Source organism: Daphnia pulex, chromosome 1 (assembly GCF_021134715.1).
Source record: "Daphnia pulex isolate KAP4 chromosome 1, ASM2113471v1".
In the NCBI taxonomy this organism is placed as follows: Eukaryota; Metazoa; Arthropoda; class Branchiopoda; order Diplostraca; family Daphniidae; genus Daphnia; species Daphnia pulex.
Genome location: NC_060017.1, coordinates 4,274,611 through 4,294,087, shown reverse-complemented (window position 1 = coordinate 4,294,087; position 19,477 = coordinate 4,274,611). Strand labels below are relative to the sequence as shown.

The following is a 19,477-nucleotide window of genomic DNA, read 5'->3' as shown; positions in this document are numbered from 1 at the left end:
AAGGAGAGTGATAATAATCCGTTGCTTTTCGGATGCTTTTATTTCGTGATAACATACAACACGGAATTCAAATATGTGGACATAGATATTACAGCCAATAAATCAAGGACATCTCTATTCAAATGTTCCTAATATTTTGAAAAAATTAAAATGTTACGTTAAGGATTTGGAATATTCGATTTCCCGATGTGTAATTCCTTGGCGCAAAACTACGTCTTTATGAAATAATAGTGTTAACCATATAAAAATTATACAAAAAAAAAATAATTTTTAAGAAAGATTTTCTTTGCAAATATCAACTCAAGGAAAATAACTGACACGCGAAATATGTTCTACTAAAAGGAAGGAGAAAACACAAAATGAAAAGGTGTGACTGTTTGAGGAACTAAAAAACGACTAACGCAGGATAAATACTTTAACAACAATTAAGCGTGCAACACGTACTGTCCAATTAAACATATTACATAATTGTTTGTTAATTAATTTGTGTTAAATGTTTCACATGATATAATTTTGTATGTTGGATCACGCAGAATGGAAAGTACCGAACTTATGCAAACTAACGTCTATAATTCAATATTAACTTGTAGTTGATAAGTCGATCTTTCGAAACCTTTCCTTTCGGTCGTTTCACAAAAATAGTTAGTGCGTTACTGTGTATTCCTACGTGTAATAAACTCATTTTTAATCAAAACAATAATAATAACGTTTCATAGTTTCTTTTTGTTTCTCGTATGTCCCTATTCAAGTTCAGTTCTTTATTACCCAGCCATTTAATTTGTAAAAAGGTCTTTAAAAATCATATAAAATATTTAAAAAAAAAAACTCTGTCATCTAATCGTTACTAGTCTGATTTTTTAACGGTTGAGGATATAATTAAGGGTATAGTCCATCATGTTGAGAGATGAGGCAAAGTTCTAGTTAGCCCACTATTTAGAATTCTTAAACCAGGGAATGCCAGTTCGGCAGCAGCCGGACAGTTCATCGTCTTGTTAATTAATTATTTTGTGTTTTAAAAGAGCAACATTCTAGAAAAACGCTTCTTTTGTTGCCACGTGATTTAAGATGCAACAAATTGAGAAACAAAATAAAAACTCAATTTTGTTGCTCATTTTCATCGCTTCGGACCGACTATAGGACTCTTCTCAGGCCTCTTGTAAACTAGGAGGAAATAAGCAGTGCATAAATCAAGTGCTATTCGGAGGGTTAGTTTCTACTGGATTGACTGTGCGATCGGGGATTTATCGAAAATGGCCCAGAATTTTTTTCTGTCTGTACGTTTCTTATTATTATCTAATCAATTAGTGTGCGATGACCTCACCGCGGCCCAGGTTCATTAGAAAATTGATTAGATATAATAGTTATATAATATTTTGCACGTCAGTGTGCACTTGCTTATGTAGTGGACGAATACAATGATTTGAAACGCACATGTAAATTTGATAATTAAATAGCCACCCCTAACCCAACGATAAATTAGCACAAATATTGTGAAACAAAGTTAAATAATAAATGTGTGCATAACTTAAAACTAAACTAATAATCCTATTAACCACTGCGCTCTTAATGGTAAAATTTAAAAAATAAAATAAAACGGTGTGAAACACAAGTAAATTGTGGTTAAAAACTGAATCGGCTTGCTGTTTGCAAGCGTTCATCTAGCAAAATAAATCTTACTTCTCGTCAAAGTATAGTCTTTTAAAAAATCAAAGAATATGAGAAACTGAAAAGAAAAAAAATCTTTTCAAATGAACCAAGTCGGCGGAATAAGTTGGTAAAAGAGATCAAACTAAGAGGATGGAATGGAGGGTATGAACTGCGCACCGTTATAAAGTGGTTGACGTGTAGTGTGTGGTACGCGGGGGAATGTTCCAAATATGAAAGAATAGTAGGCCTGTATATAAATTGTGGGAAGCGCTGAGTAGGCAACCGCTGGTAGCACACTGTAACTACCATGAAGGAAGAGTCGAACCACAATTGATGAAATAAATCCAGTGTGCTTTCTTTGATACTGAGTTGAGGATATAATGTTATAATATATTGTGATAAAAATACTAAAAATACTCCCGATATAATTCTAATTTGTGTCGATTGATGTGGTGATTGCCTAGCTTGCTTATTGGGGCAGCGCTCGCAGGATGGCGTGGACTTCCTCGGCTACAGCCGTGAGGACGAATTCAAACTGTTGCTTGGTGCGCACAGCATGCGGGCGCTGGTCGCGCAAATGTTCGAGAGTTGCGGCGATGTCGATTTCACGGGCTCCCTTGGCCATGCGATGGAGCACCATATCTATCAAACAATAAGTTCCAGTTCTTCCCGCTCCGTCGCTATTTGGAAAAAAAAAAAAAACGAAAAATAGATGAGGTTTAGAACTGGCAAACGAGTTTTGGCAATTTACAAACCTGCAGTGAACAACAATAGGACACGAGCGACCGCGATAGGATTTGTTGACTTTTCTGTAGTTTTCGAAAAGAATAAAAAAGATAATGTTAACTGTTAACTATTCGTTTCGTCAGATTGTTCTGTCGAAAAATTAATGTTGTTTAAATTTGTTGTTCACTTATGTAATAGGTAGGTTTTTTGTGTGCAGTATAGGCTTATGCATAAAATTAGAGTTAAATATCATTTACCTGTTGCTTACATTTTGCTGTCACCGTTCTTTTCTCTTAAAAACATCATCTCTTAACACATCTAATCGAAAACTTCGTCCCACTTTCGTAAAACTAACAAGCGAAATGAGTTACAACAATGACAAGGCAGACGACACTTGTCATACACACAAAAACCATCTTCAAAATCGATAGTAAACTTGTCCCGAACCCTCTGCAGTTCGGCCTCCCGCTCACGACATCCGCTGGATGGATCGTGTTTTATTTTCAAGAGCTCTTCCAGCAACGAAATTGAAAAAATAAAAAAAAAATAACACGACGAAACCCGTACATAAAAATCCACCATGACCGCCAGGACCCTCTTGGAAGCCAAGAAGGAACAAATTCTGCAAAGCACCCATCACTTTTGTGACTATGCAATTAATAGTTTTTTTAAATTGCAAAAATCACAAAAATGAGAGGTGAGCCACAGATGATATAACCGATTCAATACTTTGATACATGATTTTTAAACATTCCTGAGATTAAGCACTGCACTGCTTGCTCAATACACTGAATCAATTTGAGCTTAGAAGAATAAAAGAGAAATAGAGACTCCACCTCCTAAATTCCAGTAAAGCTTTGGTGGATGAAGGAACTCCGTTTTCAGGCCAGGATTGAAAGTGGAACTGGGTGACGGTCCTGGTTTCGCCCGTGCGGATGTTTTTCAGATAAAACGAACGGACAAGGTAATCATCGCACCAAATGTGTTCGCTCACCAAATGGACCTATTTTTTTTTAATACAATGAAATTGTATGGTCAAAACTGTGACACGCAATAAATTTTTAAATATTTGGATCAACCTCGTAAATGTGATAGAGTTGCGATCCTTCCTCGGGCCAATATTTGTGGCATAGTTCCTCTCCATTCTCAACGATTTTAGTCAGCAGCACGAGAACGACACTCCCTAGAGTGCACACCAACTTCAGTTTAGATGGCTAAAAAAGATTTAAAGGTTCACTTTAATAGAGCTAAATAATACTAACCTTGCTCCCAGATCATTTGCCAAAAATCTGATACTGATTGGGCGACTGGTGACTGCGCCGCTATATAAGCCGGATGTCTTGGGTCGTGGTCAGTCTGCATACAAATTAATCAATACAAGTTACATTGAAATGATGAAAAATTATTTTATAGGGTGTGTACAATAGAAGATGCGTTGATGTAATCCGCTCCAGAAGTGTTGGCCAAAACATTCAGCACCACGCGAGAGTGATCGTAAGGTAGCACGTCACCGTATCGGTTCTTTTCATTATTTTCCGGCTAGAAATACAGAGGTGTTTTTAGTCAATGCAGTTATTTTCTAGTTACTATTCTCGCACAAAAACACAATAAGGAAATCCCAATTGTTTGATTCTTACTTTGGAGGCAATCAAAAAGCTGGTGGAAGTTTCGGCTTCGTAGGAACAAAGTGCTTGCCATTCTTGCTCTAAACGAAACTTGTTTCGTAGATGGTCTTCCATGTAGGACTGAAATAAAGAACACATTGAAATGGAATTTAAAATCAAGTCAGTTAAAAGGTGATTTACTATCATTACGCACCAAAACAATGTGGCCCGTGGAAATGTCCATGTTAGTAAGAACCGGTTCCTCGCACCTTATTAGGAAAACAAAATAATTGCAACTGTTATTGAATCATCACAACTGGTAACTTAATTATTATTCTTTCCAGGAAAAATCAATTCATTTAATTCCATAGGCGGAAATAGACATTTTAGCGCCTCTAAAAACGACACAAGGTGAGCGCCAAAAGTGCCAAACGGAAAGTCGCGCCCCCTTTTTCCCAACGTATTTATATATACTGGCATCTGCGCAAACAACTTCCTAATAACTCTTTCTACGCATTGAATAAAAATAAAATCTGTCGCTATAGCAATCTTTCCCTTTTTTTTCTTTCCGGATGCGTCCATGGATCATGCGCCCTCTCGTGTAGTTCATGTTTAACTACATACCATCTCATGTTTAACCAACTTGAAATTTGCTTTAATCAACAGATGATCGGGACAAGATAAAACAGAAAGATGCTCAACAGCATCTACGACACGGTTCCGTTACAATTATTTGAATTCTTTAAACCAAATCAGTTCATGTTCAAAACGCGTTATTGATCAGATCAACCTGAAACTACTTTTTTAAAAACATGTCTACGCCCCTTCGCCTATATAATACTATGTCCTAGTATTAATATGCTGTTGAGTGTTTTCCTCCTCCCCCTTACTCCGAGAGTCAGAAACTAGACGACCTGTACGAGGAAAACCTGTAGAAAAGCCACTAGTCAAGAGTTCATTTACGACAGTCTGAGAGCTACTCGTCGTGCGATAAAAAAAACAACGCATATAAGCCGCCAGGTAAGCTCCTTTAGTTCGACCAGATTAGAAAGAATGCATCAGTTGAGATTGCCCTTAGTTTCCCCCTCCCCCCACTCACGCTACAGAAACATATTAAATCAAACTAATCCTACCACTTGGAATATTATATAGCCATATGAGTTTCAGATAAATATGACCGCCGACTTGGATAAGAGGATTGGCAACGAGAGGACTACCAGATCAATAAACGGAACAGTGATGCCAAGCATCGCTAGAAGAAATGTTATATAAATAGCGGAGAAAAACGACGCGAGTTTCAATGGATGTTTTCCTATCGCGGGATTGGGAACATCTCGGTGGTAGGCACCGACAAAACATTGCTCTCCACCCCCTTAAATCATTATGTCTTTTTATAACATGACACACATACAGTTGCTCAACATATTAGACAAGATTCACATTAAAATAAACAAACTTATTAAAGTTTACCTTTTATTTTAACGTAGTATTAAAATCAATCCTTACCATGAAGAAGTACTGGATCTGGAGGATTCCGAGTCGCGTGAAAGCAATGCGTGTGGCATTTTTGATGGATCTTTGGTCGGTTCAGGAGTAGAGCCTTTAATTGCCATACGTGCGCGACATAAATCCTTAAAAAATATAAGACGAACAAAAACCGCAACAAAAAAATAAGATTTTAATTTGTTTTTCTGATGTAACCACTTTTTTTTACTACACAGTAATGTAAAATATGCAGACGTCTAGTTTTTCCAAGTGTTTCGACACATGTGCACCTTGCTACCCGCATTAGCGCAGTTAATGAGCCACAATTTTATTCCAGATATATAGGGTGCTTTCGAAATATAGACTTCATTTTACTAACCTGATAATCCCGAGTCGCTTCACTATCGGCAGACTGTGTAAATTCTTTGAGTTTTTGACGAGCCAGATGTCGGCTACGTAAAAGCAAGAAGATTCCTGCAGATACCAGGATGGCGGAAGTCAGCACGCACAAGCCAGCTGTAAGGAGCATCTGTTGATTCCCCTGTCCCCAAAAGTGGACACTGGAAACACTTGACTGCTTCAAAAAGAAAAAAAGAAAAATCAATTACAACAAAATCAATATTAAGCCTGTTTAAATGTTGTTAATAAAACTATAAATCAATATAATGAAAAATTAACTAAAAAAAAAAATTAATTTCGTAATTTCAGCACATTCAACCAAAAAAGTTCTCCTCTTCACTATTTTCGCAGTCTCATAAAATTAACTATGTAGTTGTAGCCTTAATGGGGAAATTTGTAGCTTGAAAAATATTACCAGAACTTATTATCATAAAATTACACCTGAAAGAACTTTCCAAAACTTCAAGATGTACACACGTTTTACTCGCAATATTCATTACTTCTTCTACTCTTTAATTTTTCTGAAATGGAATGAAAGAATTGAGGATTACTACAATTACATGAACCTACCTTAGTGGCATTCTGAATATCTGACGTTGAAAGCTTTGCTACCTAGCTCTAAATGCAGCAAGGATGGAAGGTAATCATGTAGAAATGGGACTACCGCGGGATGGGCATGCGCAAGCGTTCGTTGAAAACACTTGTCGATTTCGATCGACAAAGTAGAAAAAAAAAACGCAGCGACTTCTCTGGCGTTGTGTAACATATAAAACGTGCGCATTGGATTTTTCTATTTTAGACTATGTGCTTTTTCGTCAAAACGATTTAAAATCACTCGAAAAAAAACAAAAAACGAAAGATCGTGACAACCAGAAAAGTACCGTCCGCTATTTTTTGAAACACTGAAAAATTTCTGACCATTTATAGATATAAATTTTAGAAAGGAGCACATATGGAGAATTCCCTGGTTTTTCAGGAAGGCCATGATACATTATATAACTGTGATAACTTGGACGGACGTGGACTTAACGTGCCATCTCCTCCAAAGTCCCTCAAACTTGTCAGACTTGTAAGAATATCAGGCTTAACTAAAAATATCGCTATCGCTTTTTCTATCTCGCGATGAATAAAGCGATGATCGATCGATAGACTCATTTAAAAATGAATTGCTCGATAATGGAGAAAACTTGAAAAATTACTTCCGAATTCAGCGCAGCAGTATTAAAACATCCTATCTATTACAACCTTTTTTCGCCAATAATAATAAAAAAAGAAGATTTTTAAAGTTTGCATAAAACGAAATTCAGCTGTTGTCAGAAACAATTCAGTGGAGTGGTTAGAATCAAAAGTCTACATAATAAACTCGTCAGCAGGAACTTTTTTTTTCTGAACTGTTGATAAATGGATGTTATGGATAATGAGAAACGAATAGGAAAGAACTATTCACGAGAAAACAAATTCAAACTGCACATGAATAACGATAGAGATAATGTTGGTTCTTGTTTCAAAAGCGTATCGAGAGTTCAGCGTCGTTTCGTTGCCATAGTAAATCTACTGGGACTGCAGAGAGTAGATTCTCTCATTTCTACCTCTCTCCAATGGCATAAGTATAGGCGACTTTTATTCCCTCTACCATCCACTCCTTCATTCTCACAAGTCGTTATGTATCCCCTCTCTTCACTCTCTTCACCCTCCCCCTCTCTACTTCTTCTCTTTTGTTCCTCCATTCTTCCACGTAGATTCGGAAATGGATTAAATCGATACTGCTTCCAACTCTACCGGTAGCGGCGTATTTCATAACAAGATTGCTGTACCAATATTGACACTTCAGAGGGCCCAGAGAGCATCAAAGATTCGATCAAATTTCACGCCATGAAAATACATTTATAAAAATAAGACCTACTTGTTCTCCACTGCCGGTAGTATCCAATTCGAATCCAGTAACTTCTTTTATTTTGAGGCGCATTTCATCTAAAAGACAATAATCAAAAACAGATATGGTATTACTACACACTAATATTTCATTTAGTTTTCTTATTAATGCTATACATTGTATCTGAAAAATTTAAAAAATTGCCATCACACTTATTCTTTGTCAGAATCCATTCAGTAACAAACTAAAAACTAACGTTCCAAAACGTCGAGATGCAATCAAAGAAATCTGTTGAGTTTTACCTGCTTTAGATGCTATTAGGGATGGATTTAGATCCTTGTCTTGTGTTTGTATTCGAAACGACACTTTATTCTTTAGAACGCTGCAGTGGCATCCATATGAAAATAAATCAATACCAGAAAAGTAAAATTTAGAAATTGTTTTTTTTTCTATTCTTAGTCTTTCTTACCTGACATCGTACAAGTTGTTGTGATGTATTTTTAGTAGATCGCAAAGAGCTTTTACAAATTCAGTACCTTGCCTCCAGTTCAAAAACCTAAATTACAGATAATTACTTTTGATTTTTTAATTAAACAAAATTTAATGTTATTTACATGTAAAAGGTTAGGAAGGGATTACCCTTTTATTTAAAAATAAACAGTTGAACACTAATAGGCTTATACTACACTAATATTCCTTTATAAAATGACTAATTTCTGATATAAGACTGAGAGATCATGAAAAGTCAATCAAAACTAACATTAAAAAAGGAAATAATTGCGTAGCATTTAGTAACCGGTCTACAATCAAAAACTTGGTTTGTACTTACTCTCCTTTGATGGTTATGAAAACGTAGTTTGTATCTTCATTTTCGCGATCAAGATGAACAGGTGAGATGATCTTTGAGTTGTGTTGCTTTTCTGTTTTGGGTAGATTATGTTCAATTTCTTCCGCTGAAGCTTTATTATCCTGCATGAAAATGTTAAGAAACCAAGTTCAGCATGAGAATTTGTAACTGCGCTATTTGAACGATTGTTTTTTTTTTTATTTAATAGTCATTAAATCACTTACCGTATTCATGTTATTGGTTGGCGATTCGATTGTTTTTTTAGAAAAAATATCATCTTTATCACTCTCATCGATGGATTTTTCAACTAAACTTTGCATAGAATTTTTTCTTCCGTCTTCAGTTTTAGGTCCGACAAGGTAGTTATTTTTACGAAAATCACGATTGGAGGTTAAATCTTCTATCGAGTGAATTGGTATGTAACGCTCTTCGAATACAGGCGATTCATTGGAAAGGGCCCACGTGCCAGAGAGGTTGTCATCGTCATTTTCCTCATGTTCGAAAGCGAAATTGTTGACAGAAAACCACGGGCCAGGTTTTTTAACATCCAATCGCTCTTGTCTCTCAAACTGTGGATTAGCATAGATGCTGCCAGGTGGGAGGTTGAAATCATCTTCTTCACTATCAAAGAGCACGTCATCAGCAGCTTGCGGGGACTCATTGTAAATATTGGCTTTCTTAACAGACGACAGGATTTGCTTCAAGTTTGTCAGTTGTTGCTCGGCATCCTTGTAATTCCGATGAGGATATTCAACTGGATGGCTAAAAGATGTGTCGCTGGAGCGTGCATCATCAGAAAATTTCTTGGGATTATCAAATTCTTTTGATGGACCATTTTCTTCGAAAATGTTTTGGTTGTAATTCGTATCGTAGAGGTCATCTTTCATGAGCTCTTCTAAGCCCAATATGTCATTCCGACTCAAATATATGGGTGCTTGAAGAAAATCTTGATCGGATCGACTTGTGCCATGTGCCAAATTATTATTCTGTTTTTCTTCATGTGTTTTGCTTCCTTTCTTGTTGATTTCATCGAGCTCCAGGCAAACATCAGGAGTCCCCGAACCCCTATAACCATAACCATGAAAACAAAGAACGAAAAAATAGTAGTTAGTAGTTATTATTCCGTAGATTTCAATCTTATTTATCAACTGCTGTTGCGGGAGTAAATTTGTTGCTTTGTTGTTTTTTGTTAAAAGACCGTCTGATGGCCGAAAATGGATAACTGGCTAATTGTTACGATTTTTCAAACTAGATAAAACTTGCAGTAGTAAAAAGACAATTCTACAACACGGTGCGGTAAAATAGACCTTTCGATTATGCCCTCAGGCAAAAAAAAATATCACACGAGTCACGACACTCACCTCCGAATTCAATTAAAAATACCAAACAAACTAATGCCTACAATGCCAGCACACATGTATGGATGCCATAAATGTAAAAACTCGAGTATTACAGGTAAAGTAATAAGTTGCTTAAGCCGAGTATTACAGGAGCTAAAGCTTAGTATTAGAGGTAAACAATCGGTCTGTTTTAACCATTTTAAAAATCCGATACTCAGTGTTGAACAATTAAAAACATTGTTTGCCAGGTACATCTATCACGATTAATAGTTTTCATTCTACTCACTTGTTTTTCAAATAAAGAAAAAGGCGTTGGAGCACACACTGCGTTACAGGATCAGTCCATTGATAACCCATGCGTTTGAGTTCTGTCAGGGCAGCCTCCAAAGCTGCCAATTCGACCTCACCAATTAAGTTTCTAAATATATATAAAATTATATTGAGGTGAGAAATAAAATTTTTTTTTCAAGGGCTGGTATTTTATATTTTAATCTGTAATGGAATAAAATTTATAGGACTATTTCAGATACCAAAAGCAGCCAAAAGGAATGGTCAGATTTCAGACATTTTGCTCAAACAATTTTCTTTCTTATTTTTTTTAGTAGAATTTTATCTATTCATTTATTTAATTTGTAATAATTTGTATTTATCTAGTTGTACTTACCGGTGTAATACTGACGACGAATCTAATGATTCCGTTTTTAATAGGAGGCATTGCCCAAAAATAGCATCTGACGATGTAAAAATACGAAAATTAAATAACAATTTAAAATTGTACATATTTTTAAAAATACATACCGTCATAGCACCACTCTTTTCCAACTTCACACATTCCATGTTGGTACAGGCATCCTTCAAAAACAAAATCATTTTAAATCTTTTTTTCTACTTATATGAATTTCACCTAAGCTTATTTTAACTTTAGCCTAAAAAATCTCTAGTAAATCGTGATTTGGCAAATACTGCTAATGATATATTTATTGTAATTTCACATCCTAATGCTCTTTTATTGATTCATTTATATTGTTTCAAAGGATTGCTACCCAAGGGAATGACAGTAATTTTACTTGAAATTTTGATAAGTTTTCCCGGGGGAATAACCGAAGAGAACTTGCTAATTTGTTTGTAAAGGGCACTCATGGATGAAACCTTGTTGGAAATTGAAATTCTCAGTTCTTAGATAGATAGACAGATGGCGCGTGGATGTCAACAAGATGAACAACCCTATCGGAAATCCATGACCGCGTTTGAGTTTGACAAAATAACTAAAGAAAAACATTTAACGTAAACATTTAAGTTGTATGCGAAACGTAGAAAAGAGTTGTTTTCCAAGTAGATTTATTAAGCCCCTACCGCAAATGTAGACGAAAACGTAAACAACAAGCAAAGATGGCGGACGCAATAAACAATTGACTAACGAACCGCGAATAAGTGAATTGCCTCTCTAACTAATCTCCGGTCTTGCCCAGCTTGACACCAAGCGATAAAATAACGTATTAAAAATTACAAATTTCAGAACTCATTCCATTTTAGTTACACTTGTTACTTCGGAAAAAATCAGTAGGTGATCAAGTTAAAATTAGGTATGTACGAAAGCATCTTTGACATTAACGCCATAAGTGAATGTCCGTCCAAGGGTCCATCTCCTTGCATTTAAGACATTTAAATTGCACAGACAGATTTTCCATTAATATTTTTGATTAATCTAATTGGAAGATATTTTTCCTTTTACCTCAGTTATAAATTTATCGGTACATCACTGGTGCATCAACGTAAATCGATACTTGGTTTGTTTTCGTTAACAGAATATTGTAGCACCGAACGAAAACAAATTTTAGTTGGTAACCTCAACAATATGCTGTACTTTTTCTTAGTTGATTTGTTAAAGAATTAGCAAGCAATCAAGCAGATTGCATTTTTCTGGAAACAAATTACTCGAATAATTTCTAATTTATCTCGCAATCTGACATCATTAATTACAAGTAATTCAAAATTAAAAATAATCTAGAACTTTTCTGGAAACGCTTAAACATGTAAATAGTAAAGGTGATTATAATCATAGTTAAATAAAAAATAATCGATGTGCTCATTATCGATGTTCTTGTATGCGCCTTAGAAAAGTCGAATTATAATGAATTTAACACTCACCAACAGAGCCTCTGGCGAATCCGACACTCGAATAACCAAGCAACAGGATAAGTGCAAATGGCAGCCTACCAAAAACTTTCCGAAAACATTCCATATTGGAAAACCGACAGTTTTTTTCCCTCAAAATCCAAACTTAGGCATAGCTACTGACACTTGTGACGTAAGCGATTGTCTGAGAGAATCACACGTCTTTTCCCGCGAGCCGTAATGGTAGCCTATCGATCGTACACTTTGTTGAAGGCTATAATTTGTGACTTTTGATTAGAAGTTAAGATGCTTTCTTGTTTCAGTTTTTTTTTAACGAAATCTTCACGTCTGGGCATCTATAAGACCAGAACCAAAGCCGGAACTCCACTGAGGCTTCTTCCTTGCTGCGCAATCTGCCACCCACGCCCCATCTTTCGTCACACAGCCATCCGTTCGGCAGACGCATGCGTATTGTTCCACAAGTTAACTTAAATCGACGAATAGCATTTATTACTAAGCATCGGTAACACTTATTTGTCAAGTCAATTGTTTCAGAGCGATATTTCCTGTCATTATTTTTAAACACCCGTCATCTAGATTTCTAGAGCGCACTAGGAATCAAAAGTGAAGTTGCTGAACTAATAGGAAATCTTAAAAATTGTTTAATAATTCTAGCACAATGAAAAAGAATACGAATTTCATGAACTCCCTTTTTTGAAAGTGTATTCAACTTCAGCGTATAGAACTGTCACCGTATAGTAATAAGTCCGTAACAATCTTTGCAGTATAGCCACTGTTTCAGAACATGCCTTAAGTCTAAAGGAATATTCATCAACTGCTCACTATTACAATAGGTGTCAAACTAAACAAGTGAAATCCAATAAACGTTGGACTATAGATGATTTGGGGGGAGGGAGGGGAGGAGGCTAAGGAGAACGATGATTAGCTAGCTGATATTCTGGTTCAAACCAACTGTTCAACCAGCAGTCTGAATATATCCCAATCCCAATCCCGTAACAGACATATGAAAACGCCGCATTCACTTCCGAAAACGCCGTCTTACATTGAACGATGCAAGTCCCTCAAATTCAAGCCAACCAATAAGACGCAATTTAAGGCAACGTGGTCCACGCAGAAAAATCCTACTTCTCCTGAAAAGTACTCTTCATATTTCAATAAAGAGAACTATTATATAATTTTACGAGCAAAGCAGCATCTCTGCTAACCCACAGGCAAATTAACATGAAACAAAAAAATATCTGCTTCCACGGTACCCAGGAAAAGGTTAGATTATGATAACGACTTCCATCAGCTTGAGAATATAACTTTTATAGTGACGGGTCAGAGAAAAGGCTGCAGGTCATTCGTGTGGAACGGTGAAGACCCCATCTACCGAAGCAATACTACATACATCTAGCATTTATCAAAGTAATGGACATGAATGAGGGATACGATTTTGGACAGGGTTGAAAAAGGCCCACTTTCAGGATTCTTCGCGAACCCTAACTCGTCAAGATTGAAGCGAAAAAAGGTTTAACGCCTCGGTCCCCAGAGTGGTGCACCACCAGATGAAGCGTTAGTTCCAGATTCCCCAAATGATGGAAACTCTTCATTACTAGCTGTGTTAGGAGCTATAACTGCCGTTCGCTGTTGCCCTTGATACTGTTGCCCTTGTGGCTGCTGCTCCCAAGGAGCACCAGCTACAATGAAACCAGTCTGCCCCGGATTGCGCTGATTGAAATGTCCTTCTGGTTTAGAAGACCTCAGATACTGCTGTGATGAATCGTTGTCATCGATATCTTGCATCTAGAAAAGAGTATAATGTTTTTAAGAAATACAATTCAAATCATGCTAAATGAATCAACCGACTTACGTATTCCTCGACAAGGTTCAACAGGTAATCTGCACACTCTTGAACTTTTGCTTCGGGACCGATAATAGTGACAACATCAGGATTACCTCCTTCAATTGGGAAGCGAATCTCGACCTTGTATTGATCCATAACCTGACGGATGTTACGGCCACGACGACCAATTAAACGTGAGTGTACGCGCTGATCAATTGGTAGATCTTGTTTAATAAGATCGTCTAGGTCTTGAACCATTTTAAGAATAGCTTCTTTGGCAAGATTCGCGTTATCTTCATAGCCTGAGATTTTTAAATTGAGGAATTGTAAGATTAGTCATTCTTAAGTAATTTTTCTCATATTTTATGTCGCCATTTCAGATTTCATTACCTTTAATAGTTATTAGCTGTGGGTTGGAATCTTCAGGTTTAGGCATTGTGATATTGACCTGGAAATCATCTCTTAATTTGGAAATGACTGCTCCCTTTTTCCCGATGATTTTCGAGTGATACTCGGGAGGTACTTCAACCTGGAAGACAGGTATTAAAACAGGCAAATTAAATCTAATGCATGACAATCATGTTTTGATTAATATTAAGTAGAAAAACAAACATACGTGGACAGCAAAATTCCTCAAAACTCGATCTTCTCGTTCTTTTTCCAGTTCAACCACACGATTCAAAAGAGCCTGACGAGCAGCTTCTACTTTGGCAACAGGGCCAGAGATTTGAATGATTTCACTTTGTTGTTCAGCCGAAGGAACTAAATAAACAAATGTTTTTTGTTATCTACGAATGCTGTCAATCAAAAGTTATCATTATATTTACTCTTGATATTGACGTCAAAAGTGGTCATCATCTCACGGACGTCTTTTCCTTTTTGACCGATGATATAGCGATGCAAATCGTAAGGAACGGCAACTTCAGCCGTGACTGGTACCAAAGCAATCAAAGCGTCTTTCGCTGCTTGACACCTATCCTGACGACCTAAATAAAACACACACACAAACACATTTAAGATATATTTGTGTTGTTCACAATGGGGAAATTAGCGTATATTTCTGAATTACCTGTTATGCGAATGATATCGCACGGCTTAGGACTGTCATCAATTACTGCTTCCCCGTCCACTTGTTGCCCATTGACATGATCAACTTCTGGATCAACGATGCTTTTCTCTGGAAACTTGATCTTGACATCAAATTCTGTTGTTATTTGTTGAACACGCATTCCTTTAGAACCCATTATTGTGCGATGGAATTTCTGAGGAATCGTACAATCGATTGTGACTTGCTGTTCAAGATCGTTAACAATCTCTTCAATGCGCTGTTTGGCAGCTTCAACACATTCTTTGGCACCTGAATAAACACGATTTATTACAATAATTATTTTTTGTTTAATTGACAAAACTTGGGTAAAAATACATACCTTTAAGAACAACACGATCTGAATCAACACCAGACCGAGGAAATGAAACAGTTACCCCACCGTATTGATCAGAAATCTCATGCAGCAGTTCACCACGCCGGGCGACGAAGTGCCGGTGATACTTGGGATCAACATGCATATCCAATTCTACTACGCTATCCTGCATAAGTAAAGTAATGATTATACCACTCTGTTTACAGAATAATCTACTTCACACAGCTTTGTCAACAAATGGAAATTTTCACTTACAAGTTCCTTGATTCGATTTTCTAATTCTTCGCGGGCCTTTTTCACGGCATCTTCCCGACCAACGATTGTAATGATATCACGCTCTTTCGTATTGTTAGCTTCCGAATCTGAAGGGAAAACAATACGAGCCCCAGTCAACTCGCGAATTTTCCGGATATTAGAACCATTTCTCCCGATCAAAAATCTATTAAACAACACCAATAAACAGATTAAGGCTTGCACTATGAAGTAGAGTAATGGTAAATACCTGTGATGTTCAGCTTTAGAGCGAATCGTTTCTGTGTAGCCAGTCAAATTTTTCTCATTGCTCATTTCTATTAAAGTTTTTTTCGCCTTTTCCACTTCTTCTTTAGGACCACGAATTAAAACTTTATTCGAACCGCTTTCGGAGGGTGGAAACTTGATTTGAACACCTCCACAGTCTTCCATGATGGACTGTATTAATTTCCCACCAGCACCAATGAAAGACTGGTGGTATTTAGCAGGAATTTCAACGTCTTCGGAGATTATACTCACCTAATTAATTTACAGTAAGACAAGAACAATTAATTTCAGCACAAACACGGAACTGTAAAAACATACCAATTCGCTCTGAATTTTCAGAATTCGATCTCGGGCTTTCTCAACATCCTCACTACGTCCGGTAATCACAATCATGTCGGACTCTGAACCCTCAGGAGGTAAATCAATCCGAGTACTTGTTTCTTCGCGAATTTTGCGAATATTTGCACCTCCTTTGCCAATAACATTCTTGTGGAACTCCTTATAGATAGGTACCTACGTAATAAATACACGGGGTAACAACGATACAACCAAGGACAACTTTTCATCAGTGATACCTTTACTGAATAGGAAGACTCTAGTAATTCTTTATATAATTTCTGCAAATATTTATAAGTAGCATCAACATCTTGTTTAGGTCCACGAATTTTCACCACGTCGCTCTTTTCAGAAGAATCAGGAAATGTGACTTGCACCTTAAAAATGATAATATGTTAAGATTATTTCAGGTGAATATATTATCTTAGTTTTACCTGATGAAACATATCGCGAATTTCGCGAATTTTCTCGCCTTTTGCGCCAATGATATTCTTATGAAACCGATGTTCAATCAAAATATCCTTTTCTCGTTCATTTTCCATTTTGGTGACCAACTCCAAAAGTTCTGTTTTGGCTTGTTCAACACCAAACGGAGTACCCTCGATGCGAATAGTAGATGATCGCTCATCTGGGATATTAATTGTCACGCCTGTTTCATCTTTTAAACGATTTACGTTCGATCCTCCCTTTCCTAAAGTAATATCATTAGATTAAAATAAACTTGTCACATAAGTAACCAAAATTTAAAAGTATTCCTACCAATGATATGTTTGTGGTACTTAGGATCGATAACAATATCGGCGAAAGTAAGCTTGCTGAGCAAATCTTCAACGTTAGCGAGTAATGCAACACGGACCCTTTCCACTTCTTCAACAGGTCCTTCTACAATAATTTTATCCGCCTTATCTTCCATCTCAACATGGACCTAGAGTAACATAAAATTTATTTTCTCGAGCGCAAAAAGTTGAGAATAATAATTTCAAAAAATACCTTGGGGTAGTCTTGAGTAATTGCTCGAATACCGGCTCCCTTTTTGCCAATAATATGTCGATGAATCCAAGAAGGGGCCAAAATTTCAGCTGTGCAAACCGAGTTAGCCTTTTCATAAACTTTAGTCAAAGCAATACCAAGCTTCTCTTGGGGACCCTACATCAACACATTAAAAATTAATATCATAAACTTTTTCAACTAAGTTGTTGAGACAAGGACGATACAAAATAAAAAAAAAAGGGAAATCGAGCAAAATTAAAGTTCAATTACCCTGAGAGTGATTGTTTCTTTATCCGAATCCGTTGGAGGCATTTCAACACTGACACCACTTTCTTGCAAAATTTCAGCTATGCCAGCACCCTTAGGACCAATTACGTATTTGTGCTGAGATTTACGCACTTCAACGCTGACTGTGGCACATTTTCGTTTCATTTCCTCATAAATCTATAAAAATCATTAGAACGAACACACGGAAAGAAAAGTATCGAGCTATTACCTGAATGATTGCAAGTTTCACTTTAAGTACACCATCTCTCTCTCCAGCAATTGATATTTCGTCTTTTTGGACACTTAAAGGAGGAATGTTAACTTTAACTCCAGATCCCTCGGTAAATGCTTTAATTTTCTCGTTGTGCGCTCCAGTAATGAAGGGATGAAAAACTTTTGGTATCTCTAGCCTTTCATAAGCCTGTTTCGAGCGCTCATCGGATATCATCTGAATTTCATGGAGAGCCTTTTCAATACCTGAAAAATAGTAATAATAATAAAATATATAATAGTTTGACCTCTATTAAATGCCACAACAATAAACACATACCTTCTTTGGGTCCGGAAACAACAATTCTTCCAGAGGATTCAGTTTCTTTCGGAATGGTAATTTTGGTGGCAGTTTGTTTTTCAAGTTCTTTAAGCTTCACACCACCTTTACCAAGAATAAAACCATGGTATTCCTTGGGGATTTCAACAGCGGATGAAGACTGAGTCTGGAACCGTTTCAAGATTTCTCGTTTGGCTTCCAATACCGAATCTTGCTTACCTAAAACCAAGACGTAAATATTTATATCTAACATTAAGGATTACAATTTGAGAAGTTATTAATTACCAATAACAACAAATGTCAATGACTGATCCTTAGCATATGATGTTTCAATTGTTGCCCCAGTGGATTGCATGATGTCAGCACATGTTTTCAGCAAATCTCCTTCACCAAATTTATTTGAAGCATCAACACGACGTTCTTCTGGTGGAATATGGAACACCTAAAAAAAACAAGGTGTTATAATACTCCAATATACTTAAGGGAAGCTATGATATAAAATAAGTGTTATCATTATTACTTGGGTTACATTGCGTGATCCCACACGCAACTTGTTGTTCCACTTTCCTATGGTGCAATCAGTACGGGTACCAATAGCAGTTTCAGGTAAACCAGGGAAAATATCATCATAGGTCATCGCAGATGGAGGCAAAGATGAACTTCCCAAACCAAAGCTTGACGTGTCATCATTCTGACTCTTGGGGTCAGGGCTGGATACAGATGGGATTGTAGGGTCCATTTTCTTCTCTCGTAGTCTTTTGGAGGTCCAAATCGTTACAGTACAACTATAAAGCAATAATGATAGAACAATCAAAAGGGGAAACATGACGGGTAAACACGTCTATCACACACACTCATATTGGTACTATATTGAACACTTTTAGTCTGTACCATACTGCAAACTAAAAAATTTAAGATGAGCAGACAATTCAAGTTCCATCATTTGGATTTGAATCACGTTCGTCGTTAATCATCAATCATACTTTTATTAAAATATGAAAAATCCATTCCGTGTGACATGAGTATGCAAAATAGTTTGTTGAAACGAAAAGACTTACTGTACTGCGTTTCCACGAACCGGGTCAAATTAAACAGGAAATCTGAACGTGATGGCCAGAATTATGGTTATTCTGAAAATTGACACAATAGCAATGAACTTGAAAACGAAAAGTATTATCAACTTTGCTTTCCACGTACATGTATCCGCTTCGCACGCAACCCGGAATCAACTAAGAACCGCTTTCCGCCGCGACAATAACTAAGTTGAGACGTGGCAGCAGGCAATGACGTGTACCGATCTTAAGACATTGCCAGGTTGAATCACATTACATGTTTTAAAAATATGTTACTGGCTACTAGGAGAAAATTATTAAACTCAAAAAACAATTTCACAATTATTAACTATTAAGAAATAATGGCCTACTGTTTTGCTTATAAACTCCTACTTAGTAACCCAATTATTGTTTTTAAATTATGCAAAATCTATGTTTTTTTTTGCGACTTTCTAGTTTC

General features: G+C 36.6%; 2 protein-coding genes across 4 annotated transcripts; both read right to left on the bottom strand.

Annotated features, from left to right (window-relative positions):
* Window positions 1-21: 21 nt before the first annotated feature.
* Window positions 22-12,508, bottom strand: LOC124194731 (receptor-type tyrosine-protein phosphatase N2-like). Of its 2 annotated transcripts, none has more exons than XM_046589053.1 (19): window positions 12,070-12,508; window positions 10,720-10,773; window positions 10,586-10,652; window positions 10,208-10,339; window positions 8,806-9,646; window positions 8,564-8,703; window positions 8,204-8,290; window positions 8,037-8,116; window positions 7,765-7,832; window positions 5,842-6,036; window positions 5,484-5,608; window positions 4,192-4,246; window positions 4,011-4,118; window positions 3,796-3,912; window positions 3,636-3,729; window positions 3,453-3,556; window positions 3,210-3,376; window positions 2,403-2,456; window positions 22-2,327 (listed from the first exon to the last, which is right to left on the bottom strand). In XM_046589053.1, exons 1-19 carry the CDS (start codon window positions 12,161-12,163, stop codon window positions 2,117-2,119), a joined length of 2,793 nt encoding a protein of 930 aa, XP_046445009.1. In that variant the 5' UTR covers window positions 12,164-12,508; the 3' UTR covers window positions 22-2,116. The 2 variants fall into 2 exon arrangements, with proteins under 2 accessions (XP_046445009.1, XP_046444999.1); XM_046589043.1 differs by having other exon boundaries at window positions 5,842-6,039; window positions 12,070-12,506.
* A 234-nt stretch (window positions 12,509-12,742) lies between these two features.
* On the bottom strand, window positions 12,743-19,269 carry LOC124194716 (vigilin-like). Of its 2 annotated transcripts, XM_046589023.1 has the most exons (21): window positions 19,163-19,269; window positions 19,024-19,095; window positions 18,486-18,750; window positions 18,251-18,407; window positions 17,966-18,184; window positions 17,645-17,892; window positions 17,419-17,592; window positions 17,149-17,304; window positions 16,918-17,083; window positions 16,593-16,849; window positions 16,398-16,535; window positions 16,141-16,335; window positions 15,806-16,074; window positions 15,559-15,742; window positions 15,310-15,469; window positions 14,952-15,239; window positions 14,710-14,868; window positions 14,499-14,644; window positions 14,273-14,411; window positions 13,910-14,184; window positions 12,743-13,842 (listed from the first exon to the last, which is right to left on the bottom strand). In XM_046589023.1, the coding sequence occupies exons 3-21, from the start codon at window positions 18,702-18,704 to the stop codon at window positions 13,570-13,572; spliced, it is 3,822 nt and encodes a 1,273-aa protein (XP_046444979.1). In that variant the 5' UTR covers window positions 18,705-18,750; window positions 19,024-19,095; window positions 19,163-19,269; the 3' UTR covers window positions 12,743-13,569. The 2 variants fall into 2 exon arrangements, with proteins under 2 accessions (XP_046444979.1, XP_046444988.1); XM_046589032.1 differs by having other exon boundaries at window positions 19,024-19,238.
* Window positions 19,270-19,477: the final 208 nt, after the last annotated feature.

Excerpts from the sequence above, each read along its gene's own strand:
- LOC124194731 (XM_046589043.1), bottom strand. The coding sequence starts at position 12,163 with ATGGAATGTTTTCGGAAAGTTTTTGGTAGGCTGCCATTTGCACTTATC. Across the intron at positions 10,653-10,719 it reads AAAAGAGTGGTGCTATGACG|ATGCTATTTTTGGGCAATGC; the intron begins GTATGTATTTTT and ends TTACATCGTCAG. Across the intron at positions 5,609-5,841 it reads AAGCGACTCGGGATTATCAG|GATTTATGTCGCGCACGTAT; the intron begins GTTAGTAAAATG and ends ATATTTTTTAAG.
- LOC124194716 (XM_046589023.1), bottom strand. The coding sequence starts at position 18,704 with ATGGACCCTACAATCCCATCTGTATCCAGCCCTGACCCCAAGAGTCAG. Across the intron at positions 17,593-17,644 it reads TGAAACTTGCAATCATTCAG|ATTTATGAGGAAATGAAACG; the intron begins GTAATAGCTCGA and ends TGATTTTTATAG. Across the intron at positions 16,536-16,592 it reads TTCGCGATATGTTTCATCAG|GTGCAAGTCACATTTCCTGA; the intron begins GTAAAACTAAGA and ends ATCATTTTTAAG.